General features: G+C 47.9%; 1 protein-coding gene across 7 annotated transcripts; it reads left to right on the top strand.

Annotated features, from left to right (window-relative positions):
- The first annotated feature begins 11,504 nt into the window (after positions 1 to 11,504).
- Positions 11,505 to 23,059, top strand: ZDHHC4 (zinc finger DHHC-type palmitoyltransferase 4). Of its 7 annotated transcripts, none has more exons than XM_058442760.1 (8): positions 11,505 to 11,561; positions 11,938 to 12,764; positions 14,623 to 14,746; positions 15,678 to 15,751; positions 16,155 to 16,333; positions 17,390 to 17,515; positions 19,101 to 19,345; positions 22,697 to 23,059. In XM_058442760.1, exons 3-8 carry the CDS (start codon positions 14,630 to 14,632, stop codon positions 22,988 to 22,990), a joined length of 1,035 nt encoding a protein of 344 aa, XP_058298743.1. In that variant the 5' UTR covers positions 11,505 to 11,561; positions 11,938 to 12,764; positions 14,623 to 14,629; the 3' UTR covers positions 22,991 to 23,059. The 7 variants fall into 7 exon arrangements, with proteins under 7 accessions (XP_058298743.1, XP_032611768.1, XP_032611766.1 ...); XM_032755875.2 differs by having other exon boundaries at positions 11,518 to 11,561; positions 12,610 to 12,764; XM_058442768.1 differs by lacking the exon at positions 11,505 to 11,561 and adding an exon at positions 11,744 to 11,783 and having other exon boundaries at positions 12,614 to 12,764.
- Positions 23,060 to 23,517: the final 458 nt, after the last annotated feature.

Below are 23,517 nucleotides of genomic sequence, written 5' to 3'. Positions count from 1 at the left end.
GACTGACTTTTTATTACTTCTATAGAAGGGGTCTTGGTATGTTGCTCAGGTTGGTCTCAAACTCCTGGGCTCAAACGATCTTCCCGCCTCCGCCTCCCACAGTGCTGGGATTATAGGAGTGAGCCACCTCACCTGGCCCAAGCAGGAGATTTGTATCTTGCAGTCATACACTCCTATCCAAAGCCTCCGTGTTTCTGCACTATGTCTTCAAAATCTCAGGTGACAAAAGAAAAAGGACGGGTGACAGCTTGCAAGATTGGGGGTTGGTCCAGATGATTGTCCACCACAGTGACTGAGAGATAAAGTTGACCAGTGATGTAACGGCATTTTATTTTTTTTCTTTTTTAGACAGAATCTCGCTCTCTTGCCCAGGCTGGAGTGCAGTGGCGTGATCTCGGCTCACTGCAACATCTGCCTCCCAGGTTCAAGCGATTCTCCTGCCTCAGCCTCCTGAGTTGAGTAGCTGGGATTATAGGCGCCCACCACCACACCTAGCTAATTTTTATTTTTAGCAGTGATGGGGTTTCACCATGATTGCCAGGCTGGTCTTGAACTCCTGACCTCAGGTGATCCACCCGCCTCAGCCTTTCAAAGTGCTGGGATTACAGACGTGAGCCACTGCACCTGGCCCCGACTGATTTTTTTTATTACTTGTAGAGAAGGTTTTGCTATGTTGCTCAGGCTGGTCTCAAACTCCTGGGATCAAGCAATCCTCCCACCTCAGCCTCCCAAAGTGCTGGGATTACAGGTGCCCTCCAACACGCTCAGCTAATTTTTGTATTTTTAGTAGAGATGAGGTTTTGCCACATTGGCCAGGCTGGTCTCAAACTCCTGACCTCAGGTGATCCACCCGCCTCGGCCTCCCAAACTGCTGGGATTACAGGCGTGAGCCACTGCACCCAGCCAATGTAACGGCATTTTGAAGGCAGGCTTGATGGTTAGCTCTGAGCTATGCCATGGCTTTCACCAAAAACCAGCATAGTGTATTAGCACCGTTAATACCACCTACTGTAACAACCTCCAATCTCAGTGGCTTTACGTAATGAAGTTGTATCAATGACCACATCAAAGTCCAGTGTGCTGGTCTGTGAGCCCTGGTGTCTGTGGGAGCCTCTCTGAGCCCTGTCACTTCCACCTCACAGTAAGAACAGGCCATGGGTATACCTGGCTTCACCTTGTCTTATGTTTACATCCTCTTCTTCTTGTTTCCCCTTCTAATCTCTTTTTTTTTCAGAGTCTTGCTCTGTCGCCCAGGCTGGAGTGCAGTGGGCGATCCCAGGTCATGGCAACCTCTGCCTCCTGGGTTCAAGCAATTCTCCTGCCTCAGCCTCCCAAGTAGCTGAGATTATAGGCATGTGCCACCACGCCCAGCTAATTTTTGTATTTTTAGTAGAGATGGGGTTTCACCATGTTGGTCAGCCTGGTCTCGAACTCCCGACCTCAAGTGATCCACCCGCCTAGGCCTCCCAAAGTACTGGGATTACAGGCGTGAGCCACTGTGCCTGGCCACCATTCTAATCTCTTTAAAGTTACGTATGTATGTATTTATTTGAGGCAGGGCTTCGCTCTGTTGCCCAGGCTGGAGTGAAGTGACATGATCATGGTTCACTGCAGCTTCAAATTCCTGGGCTCAAGCGATCCTCCCACCTTAGTCTCCTGAGTGGCTGGACTCAGGAGTGCACCGTCAAGACTGGCTAGTTTTCATATTTTCTTGTTACACAGGCTGGACTCAAACTTCTGGCCTTGAGTGATCCTCACACCTTGACCTCCCAAAGTGCTGGGATTACAGGCATGAGCCACTGTGCTCAGCCTCTTTAAAGTTATTTTACCTTGTTTTTGTGAGACTATGTAAGCCCTCTCCAGTCCTGCCTAGAATAAGTCAGGCTGATAGAAATCAATGTAGTGAGGCTGGGTGCGGTGGCTCAAGCCTGTAATCCCAGCACTTTGGGAGGCCGAGGCAGGAGGATCACACGGTCAGGAGATCAAGACCATCCTGGCTAACACGGTGAAACCCCATCTCTACTAAAAATACCAAAAATTAGCCAGGCGTGGTGGCGGGCGCCTGTAGTCCCAGCTACTCGGGAGGCTGAGGCAGGAGAATGGCGTGAACCTGGGAGGTGGAGCTTGCAGTGAGCCGAGATCGCACCACTGCACTCTAGCCTGGGCGACAGAGCAAGACTCCATCTCAAAAAAAAAAAAAAGAAATCAATGTAGTGGGCTAGGCAAAGTGGCACCTGTAATCCCAGCATTTCGGGATGCTGAGGTGGGAGGATCACTTGAGGCCATAAGTTGGAGACCTGTCTGGGCAACAGAGCAAGATCCTGTCTCTAAAATTTAAAATTAAATTAAAATTTAAAATTCAAATTTAAATGGATAAATTGGCCAGGCATAGCCAGGCATAGCCAGGCATGGTGGCTCATGCTTGTAATCCCAGCACTTTGGGAAGCTGAGGCCGGCGGATCACTTGAGGTCAGGAGTTTGAGACCAGCCTGGCCAGTGTGGTGAGACCCTGTCTCTAGTAAAAACAAAAAAATTAGCTGGGCATGGTGGTGTGTGCCTGTAATCTCAGCTACTTGGGAGGCTGAGGCATGAGAATTGCTTGAACCCAGGAAGCAGAGATTGCGCCATTGCACTCCAGTCTGGGCGACAGAGCGAGACTCTGTCTCAAAAAAAAAGGAGAGTAGGAGAGACAGGTTTGCTGTCCCATTGGAACGTGGGTCACAGCAGCCACACTAAGTTCAGTTATGGAGATGTAACCACTCAAGGAGTTCACCTTGCCCGCTGCCTAGACAGAGCCGACTTATCAAGACAGGGGAATTGCAATGGAGAAAGAGTAATTTATGCAGAGCCAGCTGTGCGGGAGACTAGAGTTTTATTATTACTCAAATCAGTCTCCCCGAACATTCAGGGATCAGAGTTGGTTTTTTCTTTTTTTTGAGATGGAATCTTGCTCTGTTGCTCAGGCTGGAGTGCAATGGCGCGATCTCGACTACTGCAACCTCTGCCTCCTGGGTTCAAGCGATTCCCTGCCTCAGCCTCCCGAGTAGCTGGGATTACAGGCACGCGCCACTACGCCCAGCTAATTTTTGTATTTTTAGTAGAGACAGGGCTTCACCATGTTGGTCAGGCTGGTCTCAAACTCCTGACCTCATGATCCGCCTGCCTCGGCCTCCCGAAGTGCTGGGATTACAGAGTTTTATTTTATTTATTTATTTATTTGTTTGTTTGCTTATTTATTTGTCTGAGACAGAGTCTCGCTCTGTCGCCCAGGCTGTAGAGCAATGGTGCAATCTCGGCTCACTGCAAGCTCCGCCTCCCGGGCTCATGCCATTCTCCCACCTCAGCCTCCTGAGTAGCTGGGACTACAGGTGCCTGCCACCATGCCCAGCTAATTTTTTGTATTTTTAGTAGAGACGGGGTTTCACCATGTTAGCCAGGATGGTCTCGATCTCCTGACCTCGTGATCCGCCCCCCTCAGCCTCCCAAAGTGCTGGGATTACAGGCGTGAGCCACAGAGTTTTTACAGATAATTTGGTGGGTAGGGGCTTGTGGGCAGTGCTGATTGGTCAGGTTGGAGATGGAATCATAGGGGGTCGAAGTGAGGTTTTCTTGCTGTCTTCTGTTCCTGGGTGGGATGGCAGAACCTGTGGAGCCAGATTTCTCGTCTGGATGGTGTCAGCTGATCCATCCAGTGCAGGGCCTGCAAAATATCTCAAGCACTGATCTTAGGTTTTATAAAAGTGATGTTACCCCCAGGAGCAATCTGGGGAAGTTCAGACTCTTGGAGCCAGAGGCTGCACAGCCCCTAAACTGTCATTTCTAATCTTGTAGGTAATCTGTTCGTCCTGCAAAGTCAGACTGGTCCCCAGGAAAGAAGAGGGTCTTTTCGGGAAAGGGCTGTTATCAGCTTTGTTTCAGAGTCAAACCATGGACTGAATTCCTTCCCAAAGTTAGTTCAGCCTATGCCCAGGATGAACAAGGACAGCGTAAAATTGGTTAAGTCTGATTTCTTTCACTGTCATAATTTTCTCAGTTATAATTTTGCAGTGATGGTTTCAGAGACACAAAGGAGGATGCATTTGACAACATGACTTTGGGGTCAGCTGTATATGCTCCCCCTTGATGGTATAATCGCCTGACTGGCTCTTCTTTCAGTTACACAGATACAGCCAATTTACTGAGACAATGGTATTGCAGTAGAGAAAGCTTAATTAATGCAAGGCTAGCCATGTGGAAGGACTAGAGTTTATCACTCAAATCAGTCTCCTGGAAAATTCAGAGACTAGGGTTTTGTAAGAATAATTTGGTGGGGAATCCTCATTGTTTGCACTGGGGATGAAATCCTAGGGGGCTGGAGCTATCTTCTTTTTTTTTTTTTTTGAGACGGAGTCTTGCTGTGTTGCCCAGGCTGGAGTGCAGTGGTGTGATCTCAGCTCACTGCAAGCTCCGCCTCCTGGGTTCATGCCATTCTCCTGCCTCAGCCTCCCGAGTAGCTGGGACTACAGGTGCCCGCCACTACGCCTGGCTAATTTTTTGTATTTTTAGTAGAGACTGGGTTTCACTGTGTTAGCCAGGATGGTCTCCATCTCCTGACCTCGTGATCCGCCCGCCTCGGCCTCCCAAAGTGCTGGGATTACAGGCGTGAGCCACCGTGCCCGGCCCGGAGCTATCTTCTTGTGCTGGGTTGGTCCCTCGGTAGGATCATGTGACCAGCTGAGCCCTTTTACCAGTCACAGTGGCACCAGCTGGTCCATTACAGTACAGGATCTGAAAGATACCTTGAACACCAATCTTAGGTTTTCCAGTAGTGATGTTATCTATAGGAGCAACTGGGGAGGTTATGAATCTTGTGACCTCTGGAACAATGGCTGGTTATCATTGAAGTTGGCCTCCATTTTAGCAGAGTTCATATTCCTCACATAAGCCTAATCTTTGGTTGCTTATTAGTTTTACAAAGGTGGTTTAATCCATGAACAAGGAAGGGCTAGTTGTGGGGAAGGGGCTTTTATCATTTTTTTAAAGTTAAACTTAGGGCCAGGTGAGGTGGCTCACACCTGTAATCCCAGCACTTTGGGAGGCCAAGGTGGGCAGATCACAAGGTCAGGAGTTCAAGACCAGCCTGGCCAATATGGTGAAACCCCATCTTTACTAAAAATACAAAAAAAAAAATTAGCCGGGTGTGGTGGCGCACACCTGTAGTCCCAGCTACTTGGGAGGCTGAGGCAGGAGAATCGCTTGAACCCGGGAGGCAGAGGTTGCAGTGAGCTGAGATCGCCCCACTGACTCCAGCCTGGGCAACGGAGTGAGACTTCGTCTCAAAAAAAAAAATGTTAAACTAATGCTGGGTGCAGTGACTCACACCTATAATCCCATCACTTTGAGAGGCTGAGGCAGGAGGTTCGCTAGAGCCCAGGAGTTCGAGACCAGCCTGAGCAGCATAGAGGTACCCCATCTCTACAAAAATTTAAAAATATCCATGCATGATGGCACTTCCCTGTAGTCCCAGCTACTCAGGAGGCTGAGGCTGGAGGACTGCTTGAGGCCAAGAGTTGGAGGCTGCAGTAAGCCATGATCTGGCCACTGCAATCCAACTTGGGTAACAAAGTGAGACCCAGTCTTAAAAAAAAAAAAATTAAAAAAAAAAAGTTAAACGAAATTCCTCCCATAGTTAACCTGGCCAATATCCAGGAATGAACAAGGGCAGCCTGGAGGTTAAAAGTAGGATGGAGTCAGGTCAGATTTCGCTCACTGTCATATTTGCAAAGGCAGTTTCAGTCTCCACCCACTCTTGGGAGTATCATCAGAGAGTGACAGTCAGGGTGAGATATGCCAGCTACTGCAATGAGCAAGCTCACTGTGTCTGTGTGTGCAACAACCACCCAACACTATGTATACCAGATGCCTCTCCCTCTGGTCCTCTTGCTTCCAGCTCGTGTTCAGAAACCCTTCTGACACTGCAGTCTCAGGCAGCATGGCTTCCAAGGCAGCACAGCTTCCAAGGCCTTCCTGCCTCATTCTGGAGGCCTCCATCCAATGACATAGCATCTTTAGCCAGCTCTGCAGAGGAGCTGCCCTGGTGGCTTGCTGGGCCAGAGGAGTTATCAGAACCTGGGGGGCTACAGTGATCACTAGAGCCATTCCCTGGGGACATTTCACAGTCTGTGGGAGGCTCATTCCAGGTTCCTTCCATTGGCCTCACCCTTAGAGCCTCCCTGAGGGACTGCAGTGCATGTCCTCTTTGGCTTCCATGATACCCCCTCTTCCCTGGCTCTCCTCCCACTTCTTTTGCTTTGTTTTGTTTATTTAAAAACATTTTTTTTTTTGGCCGGGCGCGGTGGCTCATGCCTGTAATCCCAGCACTTTGGGAGGCCGAGGCAAGGGGATCATGAGGTCAGGAGATCGAGACCATGCTGGCTAACATGGTGAAACCTGTCTCTACTAAAAATACAAAAAATTAGCCAGGCGTGGTGGTGGGCGCCTGTAGTCCCAGCTACTCGGGAGGCTGAGGCAGGAGAATGGCATGAACTCGGGAGGCGGAGTTTGCAGTGAGCCGAGATGGCGCCACTGCACTCCAGCCTGGGCAACAGAGTGAGACTCTGTGTCAAAAAACAAAAACAAAACCAAAAACTTTTTTTTAAAGATGCGAAGTCTTGTCCTATTGCCCAGGCTACAGTGCAGTGGTGCAATAATAGCTCACCACAGACTTGACCTCCTGGGCTCAAGCGATCCTCCCAACTCAGTCTCCTGAGTAGCTGAGGCTACAGCTGTGCACCACCACGCCTGGCTAATTTTTAAATTTTTTGTTGAGATGGGGTCTTGCTATATTGTTCAGGCTGGTCTCAAACTTCTGACCCCAAGCAATCCTCCAGCCTCAGCCTCCTAAAGTGCTGGGATTACAGGCATGACCCAAAGCACCCAGCCTCCTCCTACTCCTGTGGACATCGTGCCTTGGCTTTCTTTGCCAGCTCCTCTTCTTCTGCTGGTCCCAGGAAGTTGGAGAGCCTCAGCCTCTTCTCTCCTTATACACTCTTGCTCTTCCTAAGGAATTGCATCCCTTCTGGGTGACCTTGCACAACTGTAACTGCAGCTTTGTGGCTAAAATTTCCTTCTCCTTCCTTTGCATACACGTTCCCTTGAATCTACACCCGGAGATGGCTGCCAGGAAGGAATTTTATTAATAGATTTGCCTTTGAGCTTGGTAAATGAAGGACATGAATCAAAAGTTCCTACCATGCCCCAAGCATCTCATGTTCTCACTCTTGCACCTTCATTCATCCTGGGTTGAATTTTTTTTCTTTTTTTGAGACAGAGTCTCATTCTGCCACCCATGCTGGAGTGCAGTGGCTTGATCTCTGCTCACTGCAACCTCTGCCTTCCGGGTTCAAGCGGTGCTCCTGCCTCAGCCTCCTGAGTAGCTGGGATTACAAGCACCCACCACCACACCTGGCTAATGTTTTGTGTTTTTAGTAGAGATGGGGTTTCTCCATGTTGGCCAGGGTGGTCTTGAACTCCAGGCCTCAGGTGATACACCCGCCTAGGTCTCCAAAAGTGCTGGGATTACAGGCATGAGCCACTGCACCTGGCACCTGGCCCTGGGTTGAATTTTTTTTTTTTTTTTTTGAGACGAAGTCTTGCTCTGTCGCCCAGGCTGGAGTGCAGTGGCACGATCTCGGCTCACTGTAAGCTCCACCTCCCAGGTTCACGCCATTCTCCTGCCTCAGCCTCTTGAGTAGCTGAAACTACAGGCGCCCGCCACCTCGCCCGGCTAATTTTTTTAATGTTTTTAGTAGAGACGGGGTTTCACCGTGTTAGCCAGGATGGTCTCGAACTCCTGACCTTGTGATCCGCCCGCCTTGGCCTCCCAAAGTGTTAGGATTACAGGCATGAGCCACCGCGCCCGGCCCTGGGTTGAATCTTAATTTGAAGCGGCATTTTTGACACATTCCTTGCATCATTCCAGATATCGCTTATTAGATGTCCACTGACTGATTGCCTGCCTGGCCAGCATCCATGTACCTTCCCAGTAGGGCCCACACATCCTTCCAGAATCCAGCCCCTCCCCTGAGCAACTCATGTGATTTGGGGGAAACTGATCCTCTGCAGCTTCAGCAGGAGGCCTTGTTTTACCCAAGACAAAGGCCACATTCCATTTTCCTGGTGGCATCATGGTTCATGGGTGAGTCTATGACCCAAGCCAGCTTAATCACACTGAATGTCAGTACTCCTACTTGGACCTGGAGGGAGACCTACCCACTCTCCCTTCATTGGATGTGGGTGTGGAAGCATGAAGCCCCAGCTATGGCTGGTGGCCATCCCATCATCAGGAGGAAAGCTGGTCTTCAGATGAAGCCAATCTTCCAGTCAGAGTGAGGGATAAAAATAACACTGGTTCTCCATCATGCCATTGGGCTGCGGGTTCAAGTCATTCCTGAAGCCAGCATCATTTCTGGACATTCCAATGGCAGACACCAAAGATGTCTCTTTTGTTGTGTAATCTAGTTTGAGGGCTGGGCGTGGTGGCTCACACCTGTAATCCCAGCACTTTGGGAGGCTGAGGCAGGTGGATCACCTGAGGTCAGGGGTTCAAGGCTAGTCTGGCCAACACACTGAAACCCTGTCTTTACTAAAATTACAAAAATTGGCTGAATGTGGTGGCGCATGCCTGCAGTCTCAGATACTCAGCAGGCTGAGGCAGGAGAATCACTTGAACCCAGGAGGCAGAGCTTGCAGTGAGCCAAGATCCCACCACTGCACTCAAGCCTGGGCAACAGAGCAAGACTGTCTCAAAAAGAAGAAAAAGAAAAAAAAGGCGCAGGGCAACAATTACAGTAGCAAAGGCAAAGTGGAAATTTCAGTGTAAACTGGGCACCCATATATTATGCTCCAAGCCAGCTAATAGTGACAACTGTGGCCCCACCTACTGGCCACAGGAATTTTTTTTGGGTGATAGCAAGGATGTAGATTTGCTTCTGATATAAGTTATCATTTTCTTTCATTCATTCAGTTGATACATTTTTATTGGGCATCTACTATGAGCTAGGTGCTAAAATAGTTGCTACTGATATAGCAGTAAGCCAACACAGATCCAGTCCTTTTTTTTTCTTTTCTTTCTTTCTTTTTTTTTTTTGAGACAGGGTCTTGCTCTATTGCCCAGGCTGAAATGCAGTGGCACAATCATGGTTCACTGCAGTCTTAAATTCCTGGGCTCAAGCAATACTCCTGCCTCAGCCTCCCCAAGTAGCTGAGACTACAGGTGTACACCACCACACCTAACTAATTTAAAACTTTTTTGTAGCAGTGAGGTCTCACTAGGTTGCTCAGCCTTGTCTTAAACTCCTGGCCTCAAGGGATCCGCCCTCCTCAGCCTCCCAAAGTGTTGGGATTACCGGTATAAGCCACCATGCACGGTTCAAAAATACTTTTATGTTCCTTTCCTTCTTCTTAATTTCTCCATGGCAAAATTCCTCATGGCAAATAAATCACTGATTGTAAACAAGCATCATGTGTGATGTGCCTTTTGCAAGCGTAGCTACGAAGCCCTGTATCCCATTTCCAAAGTATAGCATCCATCATTCCCTTGGGGACAAGAGATCGTGGTGTAAAGCTGGTTGATCCTGTCAACTGATCTCACAGCAGGTAAAAAACTGATACTGCAGGTCCAGTTTCAGGAGCTGACCGGAGCGTTTAGCAACACTCCAAAGAGGAATTCTTTGCTCCATACATCACAAGCAATGCAATCCTTTTGATCACACTTGAATTAAATTTTTGGTTTTAAGTTTAGTCTGTTTTCTCCTATGCTATTTATAAAATGCAGGTGTCAAGGTTTGCGCTTGGAGGTTTTAAAGAAGAGGCAAAAAATCAAACATGCCTAGGTTTCAGGAACTGACCAAGTGCTGAGAGATTAATCTTTTTTTTTTTTTTTTCCTGAAACAGGGTCTTGTTTTGTGGTCCAGGCTGGAGTGCAGTGGTGTGATCCTAACTCACTGCAGCCTTGACATCCTGGGCTCAAACAATCCTCCCACCTCAGCCTCCTAAGTAGCTGGGACCACATGTGCATGCCAGCACACCCGGCTAATTTTTAAATTTTTTGTAGAGACAAGGTCTCCATATGTTGCCCAGACTGTTTCCAAACTCCTGGGCTCAAGCCATCCTCCCACCTCGGCCTCCTAAAGTGCTGGAATTATAGGTATGAGCCTTGGTTTTTCAATTCTGGGTCCATAAATTTATGAAGACCTTGGATACAATGTGCACAGGAGAAGGCATCCTATTGGTAAGGAGTTTCATAAAAGGAAAAGAAAAAGCATCAAGAAGCTGACATAGGTAGCAAAGAGACAGGAAAAGAGAAGAGCTTTAAGGCCAGTGTTTGGAGATCAGACATTTCCCCTCAAAGGAGGACAGGCCTGGCTCAGGTCTTCAGAGGCATCAGGAATAGACCCTGGCCTCAGCTGATTCAGAGACAGTCAGAGCAAAGGACACCCCACAGGGCCTTCTCAGGGCTATGTTTGGAAGCAGCTCTTGTTACCCCAAGCCTGCCTAGCATCAAACAGCCTTCCCTTTTATCCTCAAGGTTTGTGGTCAAGTATTTGTCACTGCCCCAGGGGGAGGATATTTAGGGCTGTACAGAGCAAGATGTCCTTGTCATCAGGAGCAAGGACATACATGGAGCGGAATCTGACTGATGGGTACACATTGTGCTTTCTGCCCACTTCTGCAGCGATAGATGCTGGAACTGTTCAGCTAGATCCCAACAGTGTGGGTGGCTGAAAGCAAACTCTGTCCACCACGCAGACATAATCTGAGAGCCCCCTAAGTGTGACTGCCCTGGGCCACCCGGATCCCCCTGCTGGGCTCTGAGCAGGGACATGACTGGGCTCTGTGCAGGCCGCAGGGCAGCTTAGTCCCTGTCACAGCCCCAGCGTCATCGCCCCCACCAGGCCCAGGTCGGTCCTCCTGTAAGTCTCCTGGCAATACTGCTCTAAAATTCCACTTCCAGCCCAGTGCAGGGACTCACGCCTGTAATCTCAACACTTTGGGAGGCCGAGGTGGGAGGATCACTTGAGCCCAGGAGTTCGAGATCAGCTTGGGCAACATAGTGAGACACCCGTCTCTAAAAAAAAAAAAAAAAAAAATTAGGCGGGTGTGGTGGCATGCACCTGTGGTCCCAGCTACTTGGGAGGCTGAGGCAGGAGGCAATGCTTGAGCCCAGGAGTTGGAGGTTGTAGTGAGCTATGATAGCGCCATTGCACTCCAGCTTGGGCGACAGAGCGAGGCTGTTTCTGAATGAATGAATAAATACATAAGTAAATAAGAAAATAGGTAATACATAAAATAAAATAAAATAAAATAAAATCGCACTTCCCAGCGGTTACACCCGGCCACGGAGGTCCCCAGGCTGGCTGCGAGGGCGCCGGGGAGGTCACTGTTACTCCAGCCCCGCAACCCGCGGCGGCCCTCGCACACTTCCGCCGGAAGTCAGCCCCTCCTGGGCGCCGCGCTGATGTCACCAGCCGGCAGGAAGTCTCGTATCGCGCCCGGGAGGCGCCGGAGCCCAGCGGCTGGCGGTAAGGCCGCCTCCGCGGGGCTGTGGGAAGCCTGGGCTGTTCCTGGACCGTCAGTCTCCTCCTCTGACCCTCCCTTCCCCCTTGTGTGTGGGGCCGCCGTCCCACCCCCACCTCGCCCGAGTCCGCAGCGGCCCCGATGTCCCCTCCGATCCTGCTGCACTCCACGTCCCCCTATCAGGGCTCCAGCCCCCAGGGAAATCTCCGGCCAGGCCCGCCCAGGAGGTGCCTTGGATGGGGGTGGCTTCGGGAGGCCCTAATGGGGAGTGGCGGGGAGAGACCCAAGGCTACCGACTTGGCTTATTTCTTCCCAACTAGCTGTTTCTCACAAAGTCATTATTATTGTATTTTGAGACGGGGTTTCGCTCCTGTTTCCCAGGCTGGAGTGCAATGGCGCGATCTCGGCTCACTGCAACCTCCGCCTCCCGGATTCAAGCAATTCTGCCTCAGCCTTCCGGAGTAGCTGGGATTACAGGCATGCGCCATCGTGCCCGCCTAATTTTTTGTATTTAATAGAGACGGATTTCACCATGTTGGTCAGGCTGGTCTCGAACTCCTGACCTCAGGTGTTCCACCCGCTTTGGCCTCCCAAAGTGCTGAGATTACAGGCGTGAGCCACCGCGCCCGACATATTGTTTTTAGAGATGGGGTCCAGCTCTGTGGCCCAGGCTGGAGGGCAGATCACAGCTCACTGCAGCCTCGACCTCCTGGGCTCAAGCCATCCTTCCACCTCAGCCTCCCAAGTAGCTAGGACCACAGGCGCGGGCCACCACACCCCACTGATTTTTAAATTTTTATGTAGAGACGGTGATCTCACTATGTTGCCCAGGCTGGTCTCGAACTCTTAGCCTCAAGCTATCCTCCTGCCTGGGCCTCCCAAAGATTTGGGAGCAGGCCTGAGCAACTTAGTCTGGCCATTTCTCCCAAAGTCTTACCCATTCATGCTGGGGGTGCTGAAAATCCCCTACTTCCAAATCCTTTTCCACAACATATTCTGCCTTTGACTGCTACTCTTGTCTTATGTGGGTGTTGAATTGATCTGTCCCTGCAGCCAGATCCAGGCTCCTGGAAGAACCATGTCCGGCAGCTACTGGTCGTGCCAGGCACACACTGCTGCTCAAGAGGAGCTGCTGTTTGAATTATCTGTGAATGTTGGGAAGAGGAATTGCAGAGCTGTCGGCTGAAAATTATCCAACCAAGAGAAATGTAGGCTGGGCATCCTGAGTCACCCTGCGAGAATTGCTGCTGTTTGTTTACTCTCACCTATCATGTCATGAATAGTTTCTTGTTTGGTTATCTCACTTGGCATTCCAGCCCAGAATGTTATCTGCTAAGGTCAAAAGTAACCAGTTCTGGTATCTTTTTTTGTTTGTTTTTGAGACAGGGTCTCATGCTGTCACCCAGGCTTGAACTACTGTGCTCAAGCAATCCTCCCGCCTCAGCCTCCACAGGCACGTGCAACCACACCTTGCTAATTTTTGTATTTTTTGTGGAGATGGGGGGTCTCGCTTTGTTGCCCAGGCTGGTCTTGAACTCCTGAGTTCAAGTGATCTTCCCACCTCAGCCTTCCAAAGTGCTGGGAGTACAGGCACGAGCCACTATGGCTGGCCAATTCCAGTACCTTTTTTTTTCTTCTTTCTCTTTTTTTTTAAACCACTACACTATGGAAAAGAATTCCAGTATCCAGTGTCTTTCCTTTTTTTTTGAAATGGAGTCTCGCTCTGTTGCCCAGGCTGGAGTGCAGTGGCGCGATCTCAGCTCACTGCAACCTCCGCTTCCTGGGTTCAAGAGATTCTCCTGCCTCAGCTCCCTGAGTAGCTGGGATTACAGGCATGCACCACCACACCCGGTTAATTTTTGTATCTTTAGTATAGATGGAGATTACACCATGTTGGCCAGGCTGGTCTCTAACTCCTGATCTCGTGATCCGCCTGCCTCGATGTCCCAAAGTGTTGAGATTACAGGCATGAGCCACCACGCTCGGCCCCAGTATCCAGTATTTTAACGCAGGCCTGTGTGTTGACTCTGGTTGCAGAGAGTGATTCCTGATGGTTGTGGCCAGTGTCCTGGAGGGATGCTTCTTAGGACAGGATGCCTGATTCTGGGTGTAGGGCTCCTGACTGCCTCTAGGAGATGCTTGTTCTCAAGGCATTGTCAGCAGATTCTTTAGGGACACATCTTGTATCTTTGTGAATATTTAAGGAAGTAAAAGAATGATTCGTGCCTGGGGGCAAGGAAGGAGGATGCATTTTCTTTCTTGGTTTATTTTGGATTTGCAGGTTGGAGATGCTTCAAAGGAAGGCCACGGTGTTAGAGTGTTAGATTCAAAGTTTTTAGCTTGGCCAGCACAGTGGCTCACGGCTGTAATCCCAGCACTTTGGGAGGCCAAGGCAGGCGGATCACCTGAGTTCAAGAGTTCGAGACCAGCCTGGCTAACCTGGTGAAACCACGTCTCTGCTTTTTTAATACAAAAATTAGCCAGGCATGGGGTGCGTGCCTGTAATCCCAGCTACTCGGGAGGCTGAGGCAGGAGAATTGTTTGAACCTGGGAGGTGGAGGTTGCAGTGAGCCGAGATTGCACCACCGCACTGCAACCTGGGCAACAAGAGTGAAACTCTGTCTCAAAAAAAACACAATTTTATCTTTCTTGTTTTTTTTTTGTTTGTTTTTTTGTTTTTTTGTTTTAATTGAGACAGGGGCTCACAATGTTGCCCAGGCTGGTCTCGAACTCCTGAGCTCAAGCGATCCGGCCCCCCCCGCCCCGCTTCCCAAAGTGCTGGGATTACAGGCATGAGCCACTGCGCCTGGCCCAGAATTTTTATCTTGATGGAGGGAGCTCAGGACCATTTTGGAGGCCCCGCTGAGAGGCAGCAGGCCTCTGTTGTGTGTGCCTAAGAATTGGTGAATTCTGTTTTGTTTGTTTTTCTGCTTTTTGCTTTGAGACGTCATTAAAGTCTAGATGAATTCTGTTTTGGTAGCCATTTGAGAGTTGATGTCTGAGAATGTGTGCCATGGAAGAAACCTTTCAGTAGCAGATAGTCACACTCTTTCTGTTCCTTTGTAGCTGCAGGATGGACTTTCTGGTCCTCTTCTTGTTCTACCTGGCCTCGGTGCTGATGGGTCTTGTTCTTATCTGCGTCTGCTCGAAAACCCATAGCTTGAAAGGCCTGGCCAGGGGAGGAGCACAGGTAAGGATGATCCTTGGATAGCACTAGAATTTGAATACTGTGCTAGTCTAAGAGACTCACCGGTTTTGCTACAGGACAAAAAAGAGATGCCAGGCCAGGTGCAGTGGCTCGCACCTGTAATCCCGCTACTCAGGAGGCTGAGGCAGGAGGATCCCTTGAGCCAGGAGTTTGAAGTTGCCGTGAGCTATGATCATGCCACTGCACTCCAGCCTGGCCTACAGAGTGAGACCCTGTCTCAACAACAGCAAAAAAGATGCCACTTAACGTCATTGATGGATTTATTTCGTTGATGGCAGTTGTGGGATATTCCACAGCCTCTGTCTGTGTGGTTTTGTGTTCCTGCTGAAAGTCCTCTTGCAGTGGTGCTTTGAGAGAAGAGGTTGCTGTTTTCCTCTGGATTAGATGCCTGTGATTGGGCATGGATGTGAGCAGCGTCCGCCTGGGGGGCTTGATGGGTGATTCTGGGGGATGTATGAGCAGAAAGCTCAGCATCGGCTGGCTCCCCTCCTTCAGGGATCAAAGTGAGCAAAATGGGGCAAGCAGCCTATGGGAAGGCATTGACTTGGGAGGGACCTGGGCCAATGCCCAGTGATCTGGGTATGGATGCTGCAACCTGGGATTGAACCCAGGCTGGGGAAGGAGTGGCCTTCACATTGACATTCCCCGACCCATCACCAATGCTCACCTCTCTTTCCCTGAAGACACTGATAGGTGCCTTCATCAGAATCAGACTAGAAATGGAGTTGGCATGAAAGGAAGACTAGTAGAAAGAATTCCCCTCTTTATTCTCTGCTAAATCACTTCTTTGCCCATATAGGGAAACAAAACTTACTATTGCCCAGATTGCCAGCTGTATGTGGAGTATCTGATTTGTTTGGGAATGGAGGAAGTGAGAAATGAAATTGAGTCTTTCTCTTTCCTTTTGTTTCAGATATTTTCCTGTATAATTCCAGAATGTCTTCAGAGAGCTGTGCATGGATTGCTTCATTACCTTTTCCATACGAGGTATTTCTGTTTCAGAGTTTCAATATTCTCCTCTTTTCTGCTGTGATGATTAATTGTTGAGATCCTCTAGCTTCAGGAAGCTCCTTGTGGTCTCCAGCATGGTGAGGGAAAGAAGGCCGGAAAGAATCACGAGTCCTGAGTTGGGAGCCTCTACTCATAGTTAATCTGCCTTTTGAGATGGAGGTTTTAACTTGTCTACTTTTAAAAAGTGATATTTAAAGATTGGGAAAATACCATATTTCTGTTAAATACATGCAGAATGTTTCACATAGTTTTCTATGTAATTCTTACTATTATCTCAAGCCCAAAGGAAGTGGTTGGCAGTTGGTTACTTTCTTTAGTATCATACAATTTCTTCAAGAAGAAACCCCCATGAACAAGCCATGTGCCTGTTTTCTTCCAGAAACCACACCTTCATTGTCCTGCACCTGGTCTTGCAAGGGATGGTTTATACTGAGTACACCTGGGAAGTATTTGGCTACTGTCAGGAGCTGGAGTTCTCCTTGTATTACCTTCTTCTGCCCTATCTGCTGCTAGTTGTAAACCTGTTTTCTTTCACCCTGACTTGTGTAACCAATCCTGGTAAGTTGAGGCTCTTAGCATACAGCATGGTGACAGCTCCACTGTCTTACTAATAGTGCTGCAAACAAGGAGAGGCCCCCCCGAAGACTCTGTAAAAGATTTGATGTGTAGCATTTTCATTATCTTGCAGTTTTGAGTGTTTTATAATTTTTTTCTTCTTCTTCGACCCATGGGTTATTTAAAACCGCTTAAAATTTTTAGTTTGTCTTTTTAATACTTTCACTTCATTTTGTCATATATAGAGTTTGTAATTGGTATGGTACTGCTCCTTTTTTTGTTTTTTAAGATGGAGTCACGCTTTATCGCCCAGGCTGGAGGGCAGTGATGTGATCTCGGCTTGCTGCAACCTCGGCCTCCCGGGTTCAAGTGATTCTCCTGCCTCAGACTCCCGAGTAGCTAGGACTACAGGCGTACGCCACCACACCCAGCCGATTTTTGTATTTTTAGTAGAGATGGGGTTTCACCATGTTGTCCAGGCTGGTCTCGAACTCCTGACCTCGTGATCCACCTGCCTCAGCCTCCCAAAGTGCTGAGATTACAGGCGTGAGCCACCGCACTGGCAGAATTGTACACTTTAAATGGGTGAATTAGGTTTGTGTGTTATATCTCAATAAAGCTGTTATTAAAAATGAATTGCATGGCTGGGCGTGGTGGGTCACAGCTGTAATCCCAGCCTCTTTGGGAGGCCTAGGTGGGAGGATCACCTGAGGTCCGGAGTTCCAGACCAGCCTGGCCAAAATGGTGAAACCCCATCTGTATTAACAAAAAAAATACAAAAATTAGCCAGGCGTGCATTAGCACACCTGTAATCCCAGCTACTACTCAGGAGGCTTACGTGGGAGAATCACCTGAACCCGAGAGGCAGAGGTTGCAGTGAGCCAAGATCATGCCACTGCATTCCAGCCTAGATGACAAAGTAAGACTCTGTCTCAAAAATAAAAGAATTACTTAAGATATTAAAGATAGCAGTTTCAGTTGTGCTTTATCAGGACGGGTTTTGTGACCATCCAGTCCACTGTATTGCACGAAATTGACATATGTCCTTACTTTTCCCAGGCATTATAACAAAAGCAAATGAATTATTATTTCTTCATGTTTATGAATTTGATGAAGTGATGTTTCCAAAGAACGTGAGGTGCTCTACTTGTGATTTAAGGAAACCAGCTCGATCCAAGCACTGCAGTGAGTTTGGCTCTCGTGACGCGAGCGGCACCTCCAACAGCACATGTGTGGGCTTTGTCTGTGAGGGAATGTTTCCTGAATCCAAAAGCAGAGCCAGTTCACCCCCAGACATGGTGTGGCCACTATTTGTAGAGTTGAGATAATGGTTTCTTTCAGATGAGTGAGGGTCAGGTCTTGTGTTCTGTGTAGTAGACAGTCCTTATCTCTGGGCATTTACAGCCCTTCCCTCGCCACAAATTGTGGGACATGCTCCCCACAAATTGTTTCTGCGGATGTTGTGTTTGCAGATTTCAGTCCTACAAAGCCTAGTCTTCTGGGGAGGGCCCAAGATTCTAGACCAGTGCTGTCTAACAAAAATAGAATGTGGCTGGGCGCAGCGGCTTATGCCAGGAATTCCAATACTTTGGGAGGCAGGCAGATCTCTTGAGCCTAGGAGTTCAAGACCAGCCTGGGCACCATGGGGAAACCCCACCTCTACAAAAAATACAAAAGTTGTAGTCCTGGCTACTCAGGAGGCTGAGGCAGGAGGATCACTTGAGCCCAGGAGATCGAGGCTGCAGTAAGCTATGATTAAACCACTGCACTCCAGCCTCAGCAACAGAGCGAGACCCTGTCTCAGAAAAAAAAAAAAGGCCATGAATAGAAAGTTTTTAAAAATGTTTTTCAAAATGTGGCTGTGCTTAGAGACAGTTTTAATCAGGATGTTATTTAACCTAACATATGTAAAATATCATTTTAACATGTAATCAATGTAAAAAATTCTTCATGAGATAGTTTATATTCTCTTTTTCATACTAAGCCTTTGAAATCTGGTGTGTATTTCACATTTACAGCACATCTTGATTTGGACACTAAATTTTCATGTGGAAATACTTGTGTATTTAGATTTAATAAAATGTACAGTTGAAAAAGTAGGCTCACATGTGCAAGCTATATCCAGATATTCTTAAAAGTTTTCCAATATCTGAATTCGGTACGAAAAAAATAATTTTCCTTTACCATCCATACTGACATAATGATTCATCTTAATCAGAAGAATTGACTTGACTTTAAAGTAGGAACACCAGTTTTAAAACTATGTCTATCCAAGTGAAGTAAATTAACTAACTCTTGTGTTGCCTCCATATTCACACTGAATTCAAAGGAGTATTGTAGTAAAAAAGCAACTGTAAATGTGTCAATATTGACAAAATGTCCTTTCCGTTTTTTGGTTTGTTTTTTGAGATAGGGTCTCACTCCACTACCCAGGCTGGAGTGCTGTGGCATGATCATAGCTCACTGCAGCCTTGACTTCCTGTGCTCAAGTGATCCTCCCGCCTAGCCGCTGAGTAGCTGGGACCACGGGTGCATGCCACCACCACCTCAGATTTGTCTTGCAGTCAGATTGCAAGTGCTCAATACCCACATTTGGCTAGTGGCTCCTGTACTGGACACCACAGTTCCAAAAGCTTAGTTTGGAACTAAGCAGCTACCATTTTCCTCTGATGACACATCCAGTGGACAGCTTGTGAAAATCTTAGCAGGTATGCGGTGTCCTTGTCTCATCAAGCACCATCCCAGCACATGCCCCCTCGTTTCTGTGCAGGTGTGTGTAACTGGTGCGTGCACCGTTTCGACCATCACTGTGTTTGGGTGAACAACTGCATTGGGGCCTGGAACATCAGGTACTTCCTCATCTACCTCTTGACCTTGACGGCCTCAGCTGCCACCGTCGCCATTGTGAGCACCACTTTTCTGGTCCACTTGGTGGTGATGTCAGATCTATACCAGGAGACTTACATCGATGATCTTGGACACCTCCATGTTATGGACATGGTCTTTCTTATTCAGGTAATTATGCTGTAGGTTTCTGACTTCAAGTTTCAGAATCGCAAAAAGGACATTTATTTTTCCAGTAAAAGCATGAAGTTAGGTGGGGTGTGGTGGCTCACGACTGTAATCCCAGCACTTTGGGAGGCCGAGGTGGGAGGATCGCATGAGGCTAGGAGTTCAGGACCAGCCTGGGCAACACCCAAATGTCCATCAACTGGTGATTGAATAACTGGCCTCCTGTAGAGACCTTGTCTCTACAAAAAATACAAAAATTAACCGGGGCCCGGTGCAGTGGCTCATGCCTGTAATCCTAGCACTTTGAGAAGCTAAGACAAGCAGATTGCCTGAGCTCAGGAGTTTGAGACCAGCCTGGGCAACATGGTGAAATCCCATCTCTACTAAAATACAAAAAATTAGCTGGGTGTGGTGGCACGTGCCCATTGTTCCAGCTACTTGGGAGGCTGAGGCACAAGAATCGCTTGAACCCAGGAGGGAGAGGTTGCAGTGAGCTGAGATTGCACCACTGCACTCCAGCCTGGGTGACAGAGCAAGACCCTGTCTCAGAAACTAACAAACAGACGTGAAGTTTTTCCTTTTTCTAAACTGATATAAAATTCACATATTGGGCCAGGCATGGTGGCTCACAGCTGTAATCCCAGCACTTTGGGAGGCCAAGGTGGGTGGATCACCTGAGGTCAGGAGTTCAAGACCAGCCTGGCCAACGTGGTGAAACCTCGTCTCTACTAAAAATACAAAAAAGTTAGCCAGGCGTGGTGGCCAGCATCTGTAATCCCAGCTACTCGGGAGGCTGAGGCAGGAGAATCACTTGAACCTGGGAGGCGGAGGTTGCAGTGAGCCGAGATCACGCCGTTGCACTCCAGCCTGGGCAACAAGAGCGAAAGAGCGAAACTCCGTCTCAAAGAAAAAAAAAATTCACATATCATAAAATTCACCCTTTAAAGTATCCCACAGTGGTACGAGTATATTCACAGACTTGTTCAGCCCTCACTACTATCTAATTTCAGAACATTCCATCATCCCCAAAAGGAAACACTCCTCATTCCCTCCTCCCCCAGACCCAGGTAATCACTAATCTACTTTCTGTCTTTCGGGATAGGCCTTTTCTGGACACTTCGTATAAATGGAATCATGCAATATATGGTCTTTTCCACTGGCTTCTTTCTTGTGGCACAAGGTTTTCAGGGTTAATTCATGTAGCACGAATCTACTTCATTCCTTTTGTTTATTTGGGATGGAGTCTCGCTCTTGTTGCGCAGGCTGGAGTGCAATGGTGTGATCTTGGCTCACTGCAACCTCTGCCTCTCGGGTTCAAGCAATTCTCCTGCCTCAGTCTCCCGTGTAGCTGGGATTACAGGCATGAACCACCATGCCTGGCTAATTTTTGTAATTTTAGCAGAGAAGGAGTTTTACCATGTTGGCCAGGCTGGTCTTGAACTCCTGACCTCAAGTGATCCACCCACCTCGGCCTCCCAAAGTGCTGGGATTACAGGCATGAGCCCCCGTGCCCGGCCTTACTTCATTCTTTTTTATGGCTGAATAGTATTCCATTGTATGGATAGACTGAATTTTAATTATTTGTTCATCAGTTGATGGACATTTTGGTGTTTTCACTTTTTGGCTATTTTTGAATGATACTGCTGTGAACATTCATGTACAAGTTTTTTGTGTGGACATATGTTTTTATGTTTATAAAACATGTTTTATGTTTATGTTTTTATGTTTTATGTTTGTATTTCTCTTGGGTAAATTCCACCTAGAAGTGGAACTGCTGGGTCATATGGTAACTTTTTTTTTTTTTTTTTTTTTGAGAGAGAGTCTCACTCTGTCACCTAGGCTGGAGTGCAGTGGCGCCATCACAGCTCACTATGACCTGGAACTCCTGGGCTCAAATGCTCCCACCTTGGCCTCCCAAAGTACTGGGATTACAGGTGTGAGCCACCATGACTGGCCCAGAATAACTTTTGATTTGAGGTCTTTGTATAATAATGACAGTTAATCTTTTGTTATACTGGTTTTTTGTTTGTGGATCTTTTGGATCTTGGGAATGGGGTTTTGGGTTTTTTGGTATAGAAAAGTTCAGACATTCTTTATCATCAAATCTCTTTTCTTTGTAACTTCAACAAGAAAGTCTCCTCCATCAGGAGTTTTGTTAAATGTTCTCTTTTCTTGTGACTTTCAAAAATATTAAACTTTCTAAATTCTTCATTTTGCTTATTACAAAAATAACCTACAAAACTTTAAGCAGCACAGTTCCTATGGTCATACACTATTTATGGAGTCAGTTTTGTTTTTACCCAAACAAGATGACAGTGTAATCCTTACATCTTGCCTTTCTCATTAGTCAATATATTAAATCTTTTCACAATCGGTACATAGAAATTGACATCATTTTTAATGGCTCCTTGTTTTCCCATTGTGTGACCATCCCAGAGTTTACCCTTCCTGACGGATGGACAGTTAACTTGTTTCTTGGCCAGGCACAGTGGCTCACGCCTGTAATCCCAACAATTTGGGACGTCAAGGCGGGAGGATCACTCAAGGCCAGGAGTTTGAAAGCAGCCTGGGCAACATAGCAAGACCCTGTTTCTATTGATTTTTTTATTTTTTTATTTTTTTTGAGATGGAGTCTCACTCTGTCGCCTAGGCTGGAGTGCAGTCGCACAATCTTAGCTCATTGTAACCTTCACCGCCCGGGTTCAAGCAATTCTTCTGCCTCAGCCTCTTGAGTAGCTGGGATTACAGGCATGTGCCACCACACCCAGCTAATTTTTGTATTTTTAGTAGAGAAGGGTTTCACCATGTTGGCCAAGCTGGTGTCAAACTCCTGACCTCAAGTGATCTGCCCGCCTCGGCCTCCCAAAATGCTGGGATTATAGGCGTAAGCCATTGTGCCCAGCCCGTTTCTATTTATTAAGAAAAGGAAAAAACTTCGGAAGAGGGGCTGATAAAATCAGTGATGCAATGAATATCCTTGTACATCTATTTTGGGGGTTGTATTGTTTTAAGAAAGACATTGACCTCTTTTGTCCATGTGGATTTTATTTTGATGAATGAAGTCTGCATTTATTTTATAAATAGCTAACTGGAATAGCACATTTCCTAAGTAAACTTTCCCTTTTCCTTCAGTGTGAACACTTCATTCATCCCACAGGAAACTCTTGTATGTACTGGGATTATTCCTGGGCTTCTTCTCAGTGCTGTTTATGTTCAGTTTGTCACATTTGGACACAGGTAGGTGGGCTGAGGAAGCAGCGCTGGTGGCTGTGGCAGGCCCAGGGTTGGCCGGTGTTCACTCTCACGGATGTCACAGTCCAGCTGCCTAAAGCACTACCTTTTCTCTGCCCCTAGTACCTGTTCCTGACTTTTCCACGGATTGTCTTCATGCTGGGCTTTGTTGTGGTCCTGAGCTTCCTCCTGGGTGGCTACCTGTGCTTTGCCCTGTATCTGGCGGCCACCAACCAGACTACTAACGAGTGGTACAGAGGTGACTGGGCCTGGTGCCAGCGTTGTCCCCTTGTGGCCTGGCCTCCGTCAGCAGAGCCCCAAGTCCACCAGAACATTCACTCCCATGGGCTTCGGAGCAACCTTCAAGAGATCTTTCTACCTGCCTTTCCGTGTCATGAGAGGAAGAAACAAGAATGACAAGTTCGTGACTGCCTTTGAGCTGTAGTTCGCGTTTATTTACACATGTAGATCCTCGTTTTCCAAGCATGGCTTGTTTGTTTTGATTTCTGCTGTGCTTATAAATCACTTGCGGTGGGCAAGGGAGAGAGGGGAAAATGGTTGTTGAATGAGGAATCCCCCTTGCTTATCTTCTTTTGAAATTGGGCATCTCTGAAGTCCTGGCGTCAAGGGGATCAAGAGATGACTTCTCAGAGGTTCCAGGTGACGCTGAGACCTTGGTGTCTCTAAACTCGGCATGTGGACAGGAGGGGCTTGCGGCCGTGTCTCTGACTTGTCTGATGTGCGGGAAGGGCTCATTGACTCAGCGCCTGCGCGTTGTGCCTGGCTGTGCTCTCTTTTATGCCCCCTCTATTCTCCTCTCTCCCTCAGGGCGTTTTCATCTCAACAACAGAGTGTCCTCACCCAGGCCTGCCTTCCGGCCAGTATGGGCTTATACATCAGGCACATTCCTGCATGTGTGGCCTCCGGTCTGCCCTCCTCTGGCC

The sequence above is a fragment of the Hylobates moloch genome, unplaced genomic scaffold (genome assembly GCF_009828535.3).
Source record: "Hylobates moloch isolate HMO894 unplaced genomic scaffold, HMol_V3 SCAFFOLD_1, whole genome shotgun sequence".
In the NCBI taxonomy this organism is placed as follows: Eukaryota; Metazoa; Chordata; class Mammalia; order Primates; family Hylobatidae; genus Hylobates; species Hylobates moloch.
The sequence above is the reverse complement of the archived record's forward strand: the minus strand, read 5'-3'. Positions and strand labels throughout refer to the sequence as shown.